This window comes from Rhinoraja longicauda, chromosome 1 (genome assembly GCF_053455715.1).
Source record: "Rhinoraja longicauda isolate Sanriku21f chromosome 1, sRhiLon1.1, whole genome shotgun sequence".
Lineage (NCBI taxonomy): Eukaryota > Metazoa > Chordata > Chondrichthyes > Rajiformes > Arhynchobatidae > Rhinoraja > Rhinoraja longicauda.
In genome coordinates, this window is record NC_135953.1 from 42189000 (window position 1) to 42206659 (window position 17660).

Below are 17660 nucleotides of genomic sequence, written 5' to 3' on the forward strand. Positions count from 1 at the left end.
CTATTGAGCCTGGATGATGCAAGCTTCAGAAATGTTGGTCTTTTGATGATGACTGAGTTTTAACCTTATCCTGCACTCAATCCCAGTGTGCCATCATAATTCTATGTAATTCATCTCAAGCATAGGTGAAATTTACTGAAAGATTATTTTTCTTCCAACAGGGTCAACCAAGGTCTCACAAGCAACCAGAAGTGCGATTTAGTGAAATTCCCTCAAGAATGCAACATGACTTCATTGCTGACGGTGTGAAAACAAAGTACCAGGAGAGACTTAATCAGGTCCAGCTTGAATGGTCGTCATCTTCCGGAATCTCCCCTACTTTTCAGAGTAATGTGACAGATGTTGATGCTGAAAGGGATGTAGCAAGCACTGTTAATACAAGTTCCATTTCAGATCAATTTTGTGACCTTTCAAATGCACAAATGAACAAGCGTATTTCTGGCTGTACCTGGAATCAGTTCATAAACGGCAATGCTGGACTGTCCATTGTTAATGCTAACCGGCTGGTGAGTCCTAAATTGTCCACTGGTCACCAAGAGCCCATGATTACGCAAACTAAATTAATGGACAAAAATAAAGAGTCCACAGAGCAAAAACGTGGAAGTGGGTCAGGAAAATCCAGCAAAAGGGACACCAGATGCTCCAAAAACCTGCCAATAGACGGCTCTGTTGAATGGGACAAAAATAGCCAGAAGGGAACAGAGTTAGAATTTCGCGGGACAGCAAAAGGTAAGAAGGACATTTTAGCAGGTCATGTTGCAAACATAGAGCCACCATCAAGAGCATCTCCCACCAGGCCCAATGCAGTGAGCATTCAAGAAAAGGATTCGGCTTCTGTAATGATTAGAATCCCATTAAAGACACAGACATCACTGTTTGCTCGCAGCAGAACAAGAAAAGGAAGGTTATCAAAAACAATCTTGGATAATAGACTTCATCCAGAACCCATATTTGCCGAATCAAATATTAAAAATGCTGTATGTAGCAATTTTCCCAATGGTGTTGACACTATAAGTAGCAGCAGGAGCCAGTTCAGCAGCAAGATCATTAAGCAGCAAAATAGGAGTGCAGAGATTGAACTGAGTCAAATCAATCTACCAGTGGGAAGAGCCTGTGAATTAACTGACCTCTCAAACAGTGGCAGTAGGGTTAGAAAGCCGACAGCAATATTGGCTTCACCTGTTTTCATCGATCCCACCAAAAGCAGAAGAGGGCCCACTGAGATGAAACATTCAAAATATGCAACTAAAACCAGCACCATTTCTGCCAAATGTAAAACTTTGAGTCTTCTGAAGGAAAACTGTGTCTTGCAAGAAAAAAGCACAGTAATGGAGCCTCCGTCGGCCTATCCTATAACCCCAGCTAGTCCATTGTATTCTAACACAGATAGTCTCACAGTCATTACTCCAGTGAAGAAGAAACGGGGAAGACCAAAGAAGCAGCCTTTACTTACTGTGGAGACAATACACGAAGGGACTGCCACAAGTCCAGTAAGCCCCATCTGTTGTGAATCTCCCAATGGCAGTAAGAAAAAGAAAAAAAGAAAAAGCCCTGGTAAACTGATACCAATAGATGCTGCCACCTTAGAGCCTAATCATATGTCATTTCCCAAAAAAGATGGGAAAATAAATGTCCTTGATAAGAAAACAATCAAAACTATCAATAAAATGAAAACCATGAAACGGAAGACTATTTTGAATCAAATTCTGTCTTATTCCAATAATACAGTAGTGAAAAAGAAAGTACCGTCCTGTAGTACTGCTTCAGCAATCTCATCTGCCCTTGAAACCAAGTTAGGAAAACAGATCAATGTTAGCAAGAGAGGGACTATTTATATCGGCAAAAAAAGAGGAAGAAAACCAAAAGCCATGGGACAACTGCAGCAGATTGGAAACAAAAGTGCTGAGAAATATTCAAAGCCAATTTCTGCCCATTCAGAAACTCCAACCGTGCCTTTTGGTTCACAGCTGACCAGAGCAGTGTCACCAACCGCTGCACAACCATCACCTCCCCAGGCAGTAGGGCCTGTCGGAAACCTCAGCCCGGTCAGCAGTGAAACCAACTTATCTGAGTCAAAGGCAATGCCAAACCTTCAGCCAATTAGTGCACTTCCTACAAAAATCACAAAAAACTTGCATGCTAGCACTTGGAAGTTGTCACCACCAAGGCTTCTGGCAAATTCCCCTTCTCATTTATCTGAGGCAGCTTCTTTGAAGGAGGTTACGCTGTCACCTATCAGCGAGTCTCACAGCGAGGAAACAATACCTAGTGATAGTGGAATCGGAACGGATAATAACAGCACTTCTGACCAAGCAGAGAAGAGCTCAGAATCACGCCGCAAATACTCCTTTGACTTTTGTACACTTGATCCCTCGGAAGGTGCAATTGTAGATCCTGGTGCAAAAGGAAAACACAGTCACAGACAGAAACACTTGCTTGTAGATGATTATCACATTCATGAAAGCATGAAGAAGCAGAAACATAGACGGAAGAGAAAAAGCTTGCAGATGCACAGCAGAGATGATCTGCAGTTCATAGCGGACCTGGAAGAACTAACTGCAAAGTTCCAAGTATTTCGTATCTCTCACAGAAGCTACACCTTGTATCCTGATAACCCATATCCCAGTATTTTCAGGGTCAATTTTGATCACTATTATCCTGTGCCATATATTCATTATGATCCATTACACTATCTTCGCCGGACAGCTGATCTTAAGTCTAAGAAAAGGCGTGGCAGACCTCCCAAAGCCCAAGAGACTATGACAAAGGTGCCTTTCTTACAGGGTTTTGGTTACCCATTACCCAGCGGGAGTTATTATGCACCCTATGGCATGCCTTATACGTCGATGCCTATTGCTACAGGTATGATGAACCTTGGGTATTATGGGCAATATTCAGCCCCTTTTTACTTATCTCATGCACTTGGGTCATCAGCTCCCTTCATGAGGCCAACAATGCCTCCACCCCAGTATCATGCCAGCTCCCACTTAAAAATGCCAGCCACTGCCAAACATAAGGTAAAACATGCCATGCATTTGCAGCCTTCACTCGGGATGGATTTAAACACCATGCAGCCTTCTTTAACATCACAAAGAGGTGGTGGTGGTGGTGCCGGAATGCCCAGCAGCCGAATTCATAAACGCAAGCATAAGCACAAGCATAAACATCGAGATGACCGGCTCATGGGGTCACGGGAAGACTTGGGTGAGATTTTTGGGCATAAGTCAGATTTTGCTAAAGCTTTAGTCCATCAGAAACTAGAAAGCTGTGACAAAGATCTTTCACTGGGTGCTGACAAAGGAAAGCATAAAGAGAAACTGAGACAGCAGCATGTTGAACCAATGCACACAGGACAAAAAGTTTCAAAAAACATCTTTGATATAGATACATCTTCAAAATTAGCCTTTTCTGATTTGCCACAATGGGCAAGGACTACAGAAAAAAATGATTCCATCACTGAGTCTATTGACGCCTGTGTAAGAAGGTACACAAGCACTGAGACACGAACAAGGCGGGATATCTCCATGGACCTTTATGGGGATCTGCACTCTGCAAGCAGTCTGGCTGAAAAGCGGGAAAGCGAATCAAATGGGAATAGAAAAAGGCACTTTGAGGGTTATGGATCTTATCGGGAGAAGAATGGACCTGTGCTAAGGACTAACAGAAAAGACTGGGGGCAAACTCTGTACAGTACCCCTACAGCACCAGGTAAGGATATGGTTTATTAAAGTGTATAACACCTCTAATATAATATGTGATCAGAATTGTACACTAAAATGTGATATGCTCACACGGATAACATTTAATTGGCTGTATATTCAATCATATTTCTGTTAATCTATACAATACGACAGAACTTTATTTATCCCAGGAGGGAAATTGGGGGGAGGGGAATCAGTCCACCCCACGACAGAAGGGGGAGGAGTTGTACAGTTTGATAACCACAGGGAAGAAGGATCTCCTGTGGTGTTCCGTCCTGCATCTTGGACTGCTGTCTAGTGTGCTGTGCAAATTGCAATCTAAGGTTCAGAATTATGTTGTCTTCTCCGCATTTAATCAGGGTTTCCTTTGCCTATACAATTAATTTAGTAATTTTTCAGTTGAACTTTAATAATCAATAAAATCGCTACCCTAACTTCACCAGTCAATGACATGTCCAATGGTTTGGGTCACTTTTCTTAAGCTTCAGTGTAAGCATTGAAAATAATGAGATTATTATGGCAAGCAATACATTTGCAGGAATGGTGTAAGATGCGCCTAAGCCTTTCAGTAAGATGCAAGTTACTCACATGTGGTATTTGAAATGTAATGTAGATCTGTTATCAGTAGTTTTGTACCTTGGCAAAACTTGTACCTCAACACTGCACACTCAAACATCTTAAGTACTTCAAATTTACTTCATGCTTTACAGGATGAAGGAACTTGGAGCATGTTGATTGAGAGGATGGTATTTCAACCGAATTCCACAAGGGGAAAATTTGTTTTATGGTCAATATTATGTTATAAATCACTATATTTCATAACTCCTTTGAGAGGTTTATGTATGTGGCTTCAGAGGTGCAAAACAGACTGAACAAAGCCTGCATATCACAGAAAATTGGCCACATTTTCTGCAGTAATTCTAAACCACATAGAATTTGTATTTTGTAAGACTTTTCAATTAAATGTGAAGGAACATATGAATTCTTAATCATCAATAAATATTGCAACAGGGGTGTTTGTTGTATTTGAATTCCATAATCAATTTTAAAATATATAATTGTTAATAAGCTCATCAGCTATTCAATTTTCATTTAAGTGGCAGGTTGTTGAGTAATTGCTTTCCTGTGAGTAAAGGAACAGGATAACATGATATTTCAGGAAAATAATAATAAATTAAGGACTGGAAATGTACTGAAGTTTAAAATATTAGTGGAAACATTGGCACCAAATATTGGTAAATAGTTAGGATTAATAGTTATCATTTCTGCTCAGGATCATATAGCTATAGTTTCCTAAACCTCTTCAGGCAGGAACTGTCCTTAGAGATGGGAAAATTACAAAAATATGTAGGAAAGATGGGAGACTGAAACAAGAAAATTCTAAACATTTGCTTTAATATCTGTTGAGGAAAATTATTTGAATCTGTAGTGAATGGTAACATGGCTGAGTATGTGGAGAAATTTGAACTGATTAGAGACCTCTTTTTTTCAGTCCAACCATGTGCCACAAATCTAATATGGAGATTGGGCAGTATCCAAACCAAACAGGGAAATAATTGTGAGTTCATTCATTATTGATGTTCAGGTGTGGTTTAGTGTGATAGGGGTCAAATTTTGGTAAATGGGATTCGCCCACAATGCCAACTTGGTCGGCATGGAGCAGGTGGGCTGAAAGGCCTGTTCCCATGCTGTGCACCTCTATTTTTTGTGCATTATATTGCATCGTCCATGCTTGCTCACTTAACCTATGGTTGTGACATGTTTGTGCTTTCTCTGCCTGGCATTGGATGCATCACACACACAACTCCAACATTCAATTCAATAGTCTGATTTGTAAATAGTTGAGGTCAAGCACTAATCCTTGCAGTTGCCCAGTGGTTACAGCTCATTAACCCAAACAGAATTGATATTTCTTGCCTGTGAGATGGGTCATACACAATCATGAAATGATTGGCTATTGCACTTTAATCATTGGCAATTTAAACCCAGCAAGACTGTTCTCCACTGAAAGACCCCATGTCAAGTCTTGGCAGAATAGAGGGGGAGATGTCCTGGCTTCGGTCACTCATTTGGACCTGGATTTACAACAGGCTCAGCTAAGATTCACCTCAGTGTGAATGGCTGAATATCCTCAATTGGAATTGGAACCGCCAGTCACAGCCAGCAATACTTTGATACTGTAAACTGTTTTTATGCATTTGCCAGTTTATTCTTGCAAGTGTTTATCACAGTTTTCTCGTGTTTATCTTCCTTTAGTAGATGCATATTTATTGCAAACAATAGATTGTCACTTCAAATGTTAGCCATTGCTTATTTATCATGATATCTGTCAATATATCCAATCTATTTTAGCCTATAACAGTATAACAGTATAACAGAGCTTTATTTGTCATTCGGTACCGAGGTACCGAACGAAACTACATAGCAGTCATACAAAAAAGAACACAAGACACATAACCCCAACATAAACGTCCATCACAGTGACTCCAAACACCCCCTCACTGTGATGGAGGCAACAAAACTTCCACTCTCTTCCCCACGCCCACAGACAGACAGCTCGTCCCCGACCGACCCGCACAGTCCCCGCAAGGGGATGGAAGTCCCCGCGGCCGAGTCGCACCGGGCGCTGAAACGTCTCGCGGCCGAGCCGGGCGATGGAAGGCCCCGCAACCAAGCCTTGCGCAGCTAAGTCCCGTGGCCGAGCCGCACCGGGCGATGTTAAGTCCCGCGGCCGAGCCGCACCAGCGATGAAAAGTCCCGCGGCCGAGCCGCACCAGCGATGTAAAGCCCCGCGGCCGAGCCGCACCGGGCGATGTTAAGTCCCGCGGCCGAGCCCTATTCATGTACCCTGAGTTTGTTTTGTTCAGGTTGAAAATCCATTGATAATTTTTCCACCGAAGATCCATAATCAAAATTATTTAACACTCTCTCTCGCTACACAATTCCAATATTATGATATGGCAGTGTAGTTGCCTAGGAGTTAGCAATGCTGCCTCACAGCTCCAGAAATCCAGGTTCCACCCTGATCCTGGATGCAGTCGGTATTGAATTTGCATGTTCTTTCTGTGAACGGATGGGTTTCTTCACATACATTGGTTTCCTGTTAGCTGCCAATGATGTGCTAGTTGATATCTTATAATAGGCCATTGGCCCTAGTTTTAGTGGGTGTCAAGAGAATGGATGGAAATAGCAGCAACTGTGCACAGTGTAAGTGGAGGAGGAAAAATCAGCAATGGTGTGCTTAGATTGAATGGCTACCTGCCCTCCAAATATTGGCTGCAAGCAAACTGCATGTGGGGCAATTGCACCAGCACGAAGACCCGTGGCATTTATTGTCCATCAGGTTGCATCTCCACCTGGATCTGACCCATCATCCTTCATATCAAGCTGAAGATGAATCTGGTTCATCACATTATGATTCAAATATCAAACTGAATTAGTTTGAAGGCAATAAACAATCAAATCTTGACCAGATCTGGGTTTGTGTATATGTGCTTCTGGCTCCTCACCCAAGAGTTCTGCTCCTTGACCCATGCAGAGCTTTTTTTTGCCAACCTGAAACTTCATCTTTCCATTTCCCTTCACAGATGCTGACTGACCAGTTAAGTTCTTCCAGCAGTTTGTTTTTGCTCAAGACTCCAGCATCTGCAGCCTCTTGTGTTTCCTTCTCTCTTCTCCCCTCTCTTCTCAGGCTGCTCTCTAGCTCCTCCCTTTATTCTCCTTGCTCTTTGCTTGTGTAGCATTAGTGTTTTAAGTTTTGCCATCAATGCTTCCAAACGTTTGATAGTAGAACACGCAGTTGCCAGTGATGAAGGAAAAGGAAAGTGATGATGTTCATGAAGCTGGAATTGCAGCAGTGCAGATATTAAGGGTCGTGCCTACCGGAGAAAAATAAGCAACAAGGATGGAGCCGTGTATAGAGATTGGACTCATTGGGAATTATAAATTACTAGACCAAGTGGACCCTTTGGGCCCATTCCTCGTAGGGGAACAGGGAAGGGGAGAGGGTGTGAGTGAGTGAACCCTGGGCCCAAAGCCTCTCCTCTATTGTAGCACCCTCAACCCCGCCACTCAATCCCCCTTATCCCCCCACTGACCCACTCCATCCCCCTACCCACCCCCACTTGCCCCTCCCCTGCCCCCACCCCCACTTGCCCCTCCCCACTTGCCCCTCCCCTACCCCCACTCCCCCCAGCCCTGCCTCCATCCCCATTTCCCCCTCCCCACCCCTATTCCCCCCTCTCACCCCCACTCGCCGACCCCCGCCCTCCTCTCCCCCTACCCCTACTCTCCCTGGCCGCACCCCACTCTCCCCCCCACCCCCAATCTTTCCTCCTCCCCACCCCCACTCTCCCCCACTCTTCCCTTCTCCCCACTCTCCCCCACCCCCACTCTTCTCTTCTCCCCAACCCCACTCTCTCCTTCCCCATCCCCTCCCCCCACTCTCTCCTCTCCCACCCCCCCTTTCCCCCCACCCCCACTCTCCTCCCCCCACCCCCTCCCCTCACTCTCCCCTCTTCCCCACCGCCACTGTCCCCTGCCCCGCACTGATCCCTTCCCCCCCACTCTCTTACCCCGACCCTCAACCTTCCCCACCCCCACCCTCCCCTGCCCCCCACCCCACTGTCCACCTTCCCCCCACCCCTCCTCCCCCCATTCCCACTCTCCCCGACCCCCTCCCCCCCCACCCCCACTCTCTCCTCCCCCCATCCCTCCCCCTCCTCCCCCACTCTCTCCTTCCCCCCACCCCCACTCCCCTCCTACCCCCTCCACCTACTCGACCCCCCTCCGGGCCCGGCAACGCCGCTTAAAGCACCTCCGTGCGAGGGGGGAGAGGAAAGGGGAGAGGAAGGCACTGAGCACGGCACTGCCGTCAGTCGGGCGGGTGCCCCCCCCCCCTCTCGGAGCGGGAGAAGCGACTACACCTCCCAGCAGTCAGTGCTGCCCGAACTGAGGAATGTCAGGTGCGAGGCATGCTGGGACGGGCGTCGGTGCTCACGGGGGGGGGGGGGCGCATTAGTTAAAGGTCCGGGGGGGTACGACGAGATCAGGCTGATCTCTCAGAGTCGCACGGGTCCCATGGGACGTCACACGCTGAAGACCTGCAAGAAATGGGTTAGAAAGGAATTTTGTAAACTATAAATCTCTCTAGCTTTAAAAATGTAGCTTCAATTTGAATGAGAGTTGTTAGAGATTACGCCCAGGATAATGGTGAGTAACGTGGTGCAAGAATTGTGGCGCTACGGTGTACCGTTTTTAAAATTATGATTAATGGTAATTCATTTTTTAATTTCCTGACAGCATGATAGAGAATGTACAAAGAGAGTTTCAGTATGTTGCAGCATGTAATTTAGTGTATGATTAAGCATTATTATGATATGATCACTATTATGATTGATCGTACAGCAAAAAGGGAGAGAAAGCTAGGAGGAACTGTGAGGCCGAAAAAACATTTGGGGATAGAATTGTGTAAAATCATAGATGGATTTAGAGACAGGCGCAGGATTTCGAAAAATAGATTTCCTGGCATTTGGGACCCAGTTAATGTCGCCAAGAACTAGATGAAGTGAGCAATAGATATGGGATAACAATGACATTCTTGATAAGTTAGAGTTGGTATAATGTGGAGCTCAGGAAGGAAGTGTTAATTTCACTAATTGCACTTCCTTTCTTCAATTTGGCTCTTTTAAATATGATTTAAACCATCAGAGAAACTGGAGTTATATAATTTTATTTCTTTCTTACAACTCCCAAATTGTTGACAGTTATTGGAAAGGAATTTGTAACATGAAAAACAGTTTATTGGTCTGGTAGCTCAAGCAGCTCTCCAGCCACTTGGACATGGTTACATAGTGGCATTTTTCTGTCATCAAATTGTTACCATGGTTGACATTCAAAAATGAAATCAGCCACAGTTTGGAAAATCCTTCAAAACTCAGGAGCGAAACGACGGCAACTAACAGTTGATGGCCACTTGATAACTGTCCCAGACAATTTATATAAGAGTTTGATGGGAAAAGAATTGTGAACTTGTGAAGGAGTTGCGCCGTCAACACTGGTGTTTTAATCTCGTCCACCTTGTCATAGGATTATCACTGTGATAAGCAGATAATCTCTGACACCTACAGTAATGAAACACTTCAACAGTTCAACAGAGCTTTATTTGTCATTCGGTACCAAGGTACCGAACGAAACTACATAGCAGTCACACAAAAAAGAACACAAGACACATAACCCCCAACACAAACGTCCATCACAGTGACTCCAAACACCCCCTCATTGTGATGGAGGCAACAAAACTTCCACTCTCTTCCCCACGCCCACGGACAGACAGCTCGTCCATCAGTTTGATAGAACTCGGAAATCACTTTGACTTCCATCAGTTGTTGGTTTGATCTACATCTTTGGTAGCAGACAGGAAGGCACGGTGGCGCAGTGGTAGAATTGCTGCCTTACAGCGCTTGCAGCACCGGAGACCCAGGTTCGATCCCGACTAAGGGGGCTATCTGTACGGAATTTGTACGTTCTTCCCCGTGACAGCGTGAGTTTTCTCCGAGATCTTCGGTTTACTCCCACACTCCAAAGACTTACAGGTTTGTAGGTTAATTGGCTTGGTATGAATGTAAATTGTCCCTAGTATGTGTAGGATAGTGTTAATGTGCTAGATCGCTGGTGGGTGCGAACTTGGAAGAGCCTGTTTCTGCGCTGTATCTCTAAACTAAACTAAACAAAACATGTTAGTACATGTCACTTTGCAGTCAACATTTAATGAAAGCATTTCAGCACGATCAAGTTCACTGAAAGACTTGTAATATTTGCTTATAGACAATTAACCCACACATATATAATGCAATCAAGATGCAAGGCTAATGTTACAATTTCTGCTCTGACTGCTCAGAGTGGGTGTGAGAAAAAGGAAGGCAGACACTAGTGGAGTGGCCTGTTGGAAGTGACTGTGTTGAGGTCAAGTGCCATGTGGAGGGTAAGTGTGAGGCTTCGACGTAGAGGGTGACGGCAGGATAAGGTATGGTTGGTATTTTCTTTACCTTCATAATATTTTCTTGTCCTGGTGCAGTGCAGATGGCAGTTAGGGCAGTGTCATGCTCCTTCTGTGCGATGTGGGAAGTCAGGGAGACCTCCAATGTCCCTGAGGACAATACCCTGCAGATCTTTAGGAGTTATAATGAGGTGGTCTTGCCGAGGGTATGGGCAGAAAGTAGATGGGTAACCACCAGGAGAGGGAGCAGGCAGAGAATGCTGAAGTCCCCTGTGGCAATACCTCTTGACAACCAGTATGTCCCTTTGGATACTGTTGAGGAGGGTGACTAGTCAGAGGAGAGAAGCATTGGTCCGGTCTGTAGCATTGGGACTGCCTTTGAGACCAATGCTACAGACCGGACCAATGCTTCTCTCCTCTGACTAGTCACCCTCCTCAACAGTATCCGAAAAGAAGGTTGAAGACAGGCAGACTCATACTGATAGGAGACTTGTTACTCATTGGGACAGACAGGGGATGGTGTGTTGCTTCCCTGGAGCCAAGGTTCAGGACATCTCGGAGCGGCTGCAGAATATTTTCAAGTGGGAGGGTAAGCAGCTGGATTCATCGTGCACATTGGCACAATTCACATCAGTAGGAAAAGGGATAACGTCCCGCAGAGTGAATACAGGCAGTTAGGCAAAGGGTTAAAAAGCAAGACCTCGAAGGGGAGTAATCTCTGGATTGCTCCTGGAGCCACGTGCTAGTGAGGGTAAGAACAGGAAGATAGAACAGATGAATTTGTGGCTGACGAGTTGGTGCAGGGTGCAAGGATTCAGACTATTGGACCATTGGGTTCACTTCGGATGCAGAGGTGACATGTACGAAGGAGATGGGCTGCACCTGAACTAGAGGGGAACCAATATGTTGGCGGTAGGTTTGCAAATGCTACACAGGATGGTCTAAACTAGATTGGCGGCGGGTCAGGATCCAATCCAGGAGTGAGGCAGGTGATACGCTGGAGTCAGACGGAAAGTGATGAAAGTAGATAAGAAGTGAGGGAGGACTGTTGGCTTTAGTTGCATTTATTTCAATGCGAAAGGCCTGACGGGTAAGGCAGATGAACCCAGGGCATGGATAGGTACGTGCGACTGGGACATTGGCCATTGCAGATACCTCACTAATGGAGGGACAGGACTGGCAGCACAATGTTCCATGGTACATATGTTACAGACAAGACAGACTAGGGGCTAAAAGAGGAAGGGGAGCTGCTTTATTAAGGAGAATATCACAGCAGTAGTCCAAGATGACATTACTGATGGTTCATCGAGTAAGGCCATATGGGTGGAGCTAAGAAATAAAAAGGGATGATCACCCTGTCCGAGTGTACTATGGGCCCCCAATTGGAAAATCAAATATGCCGGGCGATTGCAAGAAGTTGCAAGACTAATAGGGTTGTCACAGAAGGGGACTTTAACTACCCCAATGAAAACTGGAACTGCCATAGTGCCAAGGGTTTAGATGAGGTGGAATTGGTCAAATGTATTTGGGACAGTTTTCTCAGGCAATATGTAGAGGCCCCTACAAGGGAGAGGGCAAAGCTTGATCTGCTAGAAATTTGGGAAGAGCAAGTGACTGAAGTAGCAGTGGCCGAGCCTTTTGGCACCAGCGGCCATTGTTCTATGAGCTTTAAAATAGTTATGGTAATGACAGGGTGGGCCCACAAGTTAAATTTCTGCATTGGGACGAAGCCAACTTTGATGGTATTAGACAGGAACTTAATAAAGTTGATTGGTGTAGGATGTTTGTGGGCAAAAGGAAGTCTGAAAAGTGGGATGCTTTTAAAAGAGCGATGGTGAGTGCTCAAGACATGCACGTTCCAGTTAAAGTGAAGGCCAAGGCAGATGGGAGGTAAGGGACCCTGGATAACAAGAGAAATTAAGGTACTGGTCAGGGAAAAGGAGGCATGGGGTAGGTATAGGCAGCAAGGTCAAGTGTATCGCTGGAGGAATTTAAGAACTGGTGAACATACTTAAGATGGAAATAAGGAATGTAAAAAGGGGCAGGAGACAGCTCTTGCAGATAATATTAAGGAAGATCCAAATAAATTTTCTGTACATTAAGGGAACGAGGATAACTAGAGAGAGAATAGGGCTCTCAGAAATCTATGCGTGGAGCTGCAGAAGATGGGCAATGTCCTCAATGAGCATCTCTCTTCTGTTTTCACTGTGGAGAAAAACATGAAGCTAGGGAACGTTGGACTGTCAATCAAGATGTCTTAAGGACAGTCCATATTACACTCAAGGGTGTCCTCGGGTGTATGATGGTGGATAAATCACATGGGTCTGACCAGATATATCCAAGGAATCTGTGTGAAGTTAGAAAATAAATTATAGGAGTCGTAGTTGAGATATCTGAATAATCAATGGTGAGGTGCCAGATGACTGGAGAGTGGCTACTGTTGTGCCTCTATTTAAGAAGGGCTGCAAGGAAAAGCCTGAGAACTGTAGACCAGTGAGCCTAATATCTGTGGTAGGTAAGTTACTGGAGAGGATTCTGAGGAATAAGATTTATATGCATTAGGATATACAACGGCTGATTAGGGATAGTCAGCATGGTTTTGTACCTTGGAAGTCATGTCTGACAAATTTGATTATCTGTAGAGGTAAGAAGAAAGGATACCGAGGGCAGAGCCATAGATGTTGTCTCTAAGGATTTGAGCAAGACCTTTGATAAGGTTCTACATGGTAGGCTGCTCTCGAAGATTAGATTACATTAGTGCTAGCAAACTGGATGCAGAATTGGCTTCACAGAAGGAAGATGAGAGTGATAGAGGGAAGGTGTTCTTCAGACTGGAGACCTGTGATGAGTGGTGTGCCTCAGAGATCAGTTCTGGGTCCATTGCTGTTTGTGGTTTATATCAATGAATTGGATGAGAATATATAATAATAATAATAATAATTCATTTATTTTATATAGCGCCTTATCGGGTGCTCAAAGCGCTTTACAAAGACAATTAACATAAAAACAAACAGACAAACTATCCTGACGGAAAAGCGGCGAATAAACAACGCCAGCGTCCTCTCACGTCAGGGTCCGGCAGTAGACATCAAAAAGCACAGGACACACAGATACAATTTTGACACAAACAGCCATCACAGTGATTGCTCTAGGCATACCCTCACTGTGATGGAAGGCAAAGTCTTATCTCCTCCTCATTCTTCTCCCGTGGTGCCACGAGGTGATCGAGGCTCCCAACTTTTTGAAGCCCCCACCGGGCGATGGAAAGTCCCAGGGCCGAGCCGAGCAGGCCGATGAAAGTCATGAGCCCCCACCGGGCGATGGAAAGTCCCAGGGCCGAGCCGAGCAGGCCGATGAAGGTCCTGAGCCCCCACCGGGCGATGGAAAGTGCTGCGGCCGAGCCACGCAGGGCGATGAAGGGCCTGCGAGTGGGTCGATCGTACCTCGCGCTCCGGGCGGTCGAAGCTGCTACGGCTGGAGCTCCCAAAAACCGGTCGCCAGCCAGGGACCTGCGAACTCCCGATGTTACGGTCTGCAGGGCCCACGGCCAAAGCCTCCGAGATGGTAAGTCCAGGCCCTGCGACCGGAGTCTTCAAGGTCGATCCCAGCTGGAGGCCGCCGACTCCACGATGTTAGGCCGTAGCGCGAACGGAGATACGACACGGTAAAGGTCGCATCTCCGTTGAGGAAGAGATTATAAAAATAAAAAAAGGTTTCCCCCACATACACAGAGTTAAAAAAATAGAACAAAACGTACATTAAACAATGACAATAGACAAAAAACAAAAAAAAGACAGAGAGACTGCCGGTGAGCCGCAGCTGCAGAACACAGCCACGCCCCCTTTAGTACATTTGTAGATGTGGTGCTGGCTCGAAGGGCTGAATGGCCTACTCCTGCACCTATTGTCTATTGTCTATAATATGTTCTTGTTGTGTAAAACTGACTCAGAAATCTGTTTTCTTTTTCTTCAAACCAATTGTCAATGTATTCAGCTTTGTTCATAGGTAACCTCCAAACAGATTTTGTTGAGGAAACGCAGCCATAGTTCAATGATTGAGTTTATCATTGCAACTAGTCTATGTCATAATGCCCTCTTCAAAAAAGCTCCTGTGGGGTCATCATTCATTGCAAACTTGAATAGAATAGAATAGAAAGGCAGATAAGAATAGAAAGGCAGATTATTATCTGAATGGTGTCAAGTTAGGAGGAGGGGGAGTTCAACGAGATCTGGGTGTCCTAGTGCATCAGTCAATGAAAGGAAGCATGCAGGTTCAGCAGGCAGTGAAGAAAGCCAATGGAATGTTGGCCTTCGTAACAAGAGGAGTTGAGTATAGGAGCAAAGAGGTCCTTCTACAGTTGTACCGGGCCCTGGTGAGACCGCACCTGGAGTACTGTGTGCAGTTTTGGTCTCCAAATTTGAGGAAGGATATTCTTGCTATGGAGGGCGTGCAGCGTAGGTTCACTAGATTAATTCCCGGAATGGCGGGACTGTCGTATGTTGAAAGGCTGGAGCGATTGGGCTTGTATACACTGGAATTTAGAAGGATGAGGGGGGATCTTATTGAAACATATAAGATAATTAGGGGATTGGACACATTAGAGGCAGATAACATGTTCCCAATGTTGGGGGAGTCCAGAACAAGGGGCCACAGTTTGAGAATAAGGGGTAGGCCATTTAGAACGGAGATGAGGAAGAACTTTTTCAGTCAGAGGGTGGTGAAGGTGTGGAATTCTCTGCCTCAGAAGGCAGTGGAGGCCAGTTCGTTGGATGCTTTCAAGAGAGAGCTGGATAGAGCTCTTAAGGATAGCGGAGTGAGGGGGTATGGGGAGAAGGCAGGAACGGGGTACTGATTGATAGTGATCAGCCATGATCGCATTGAATGGCGGTGCTGGCTCGAAGGGCTGAATGGCCTACTCCTGCACCTATTGTCTATTGTCTATTGAAATCTACTTACAAAAAAGACCCAGTTGATTGATTTATGTGTCAGCAATATTACCTCCAGCAAAGGTAAACTATTAATTAGGAGGGAAGATGAATAAAATTGGGATTATTGTCATTGAGGGAATGTGAATCCTTGCAGCAATTGGTTTTCCTCCGTTTGCAGTTTTGACCATGCAATTTAAACATCAAAGGGCTTAAAAACAAGAACCTTGAAATGAGTTAATTCGATGTTGTTTATTTCAGCATTACACCATGAACAATGTTTTTGCCTTGGAGTAAACTATAGGACCTATTCCAGGTCATTTTGTCGAAATCTGACTAAACATTTCATGAGCATTTCCTGGCACATTTGTCCAATTACATAATTTCTTGTGCATTTTTTTGTGCATTGCATTGGAGCTGGACCACATTGTCCCGTGAGATACTGCTGACAAAATTAATGATTTTATAACCCGCTAAATCCAATGTTGTGAATAATTTATGGAATATTTAGAAACACTACATGTTTTTATTTATGTAGCTGTAACACTCTGTATTTTGTCAGTCATCTAGTGTAATAATGTAACAATGAGCATCAGTTACCAGAAGAAGACAAGTTATTGTTAAGAATTTTCACTGAATTTCAATCTCGATGAAATCCATACACAGTGAGTCTTCAAATTGGCCATTGTTACATGAACCACCCATCAATTGCAATATCAATTTAACATAGAGTAGTTAGTTTGAATTGATATCCATATGTTACAAAAATTAAATGTTATCCTAATATTTTGAAAAATGTACAACAGCATTTTTACTAAATCTTAATTAACTTTCACCACTGGAAATCTTATTAATGATATTCAGTGATTGGTTTGAGCTGAACGTCAACAAGAGTATTAATCACTTTTGTTACCCCTAATGAGCCTTCACAAAATGTATCAGAGGCTAATTAGAGTTAATGAATACTGACAGGATAGGAAACTCATTTTTAAAGATAGCTGCCTGCAAATGAGGTTTCCAATTCTTCATGTTTTCGTTAATTAACCTTCTTCATTAAATCTTTAAATATTACATTTACTTGATCCGAATGAAAAGTTTTCAGCGCTTTTGTACTTTGTTCATTGAAGTGATTCTCGTTTGGGTTTAAAGTTAGAAAATACATTGAGTTTTGGGAGAGGGCCTCAACAAAACCTTTTACTTTTTCTCCTAAAGTTGAAGATCATATTTTAGCATTATGTTAAGTGCTGAAAATTGACTCATTGCTACCAGTGTAACTTATTGATGAATGTACAATACCAGAAAATGTTGTTCCTACCAGATATTGTCACCAAATATATGTTGCTTTAGTGATTTCTGACAGGATTTTATATGTCATACATATAGCAAGATATCCTTCAAGTTCAACATTTAATCCAATGCTTCTGCTGACATTGAGAAACTATAGCGTTGTTATTTAAAAATATTCCTGCGATCATAACATTCCATGATGATCCCACTGTTCTCTCCTGTATTTACAAATGTCGCTGGATTAGTGACTTTTGTCCATGGGATTGTTCTTATTGGAAAGCACACAATTGTGATGATTTCGACATTTATGTACCTCTGCGCAAATTTCCATTGCTCTCATGAAAGGTAAACACATAAACAAATTGATCAGGTTGAATAAAATGTTCCCATGTTTTAACTTCTATATATTACCATGAAGCTGAATTACACAACTTCACATTCTTCAAGTATTCCTTCATATTAGTACTTCCTTACACTACACAGTTTCTGAGAGAATCAGTCTTGGTTCAATATCCTCAACACATTATCTGCAGTATGAAAATGGTTTTAATTGATGGGACAGTAAGATATATATAAAATGTTAAATACATTCAAGGTGAAAGTAAGATTTAGAGAATATGATCTTGTCTTTTCAATACACTGTTTAATACACTGTTGAAAACTCCATGTATAGCATTTTGCAGTCAATATTTTCTTTGCATACTGAGCCCAATTTTTCAATTCAATCCAAACTGAATTATTTGCCCAACA

General features: G+C 43.9%; 1 protein-coding gene across 4 annotated transcripts in view; it reads left to right on the forward strand.

Annotated features, from left to right (window-relative positions):
* setbp1 (SET binding protein 1) overlaps positions 1–17660 on the forward strand; it is a 266263-nt gene that overhangs the window by 187358 nt on the left and 61245 nt on the right. For all 4 annotated transcript variants that reach the window (XM_078396101.1, XM_078396084.1, XM_078396092.1 and 1 more), the window contains one exon: positions 162–3708. In XM_078396101.1, the coding sequence (XP_078252227.1) occupies positions 162–3708 (3547 nt within the window). The remainder of the gene's footprint in view (positions 1–161; positions 3709–17660) is intronic.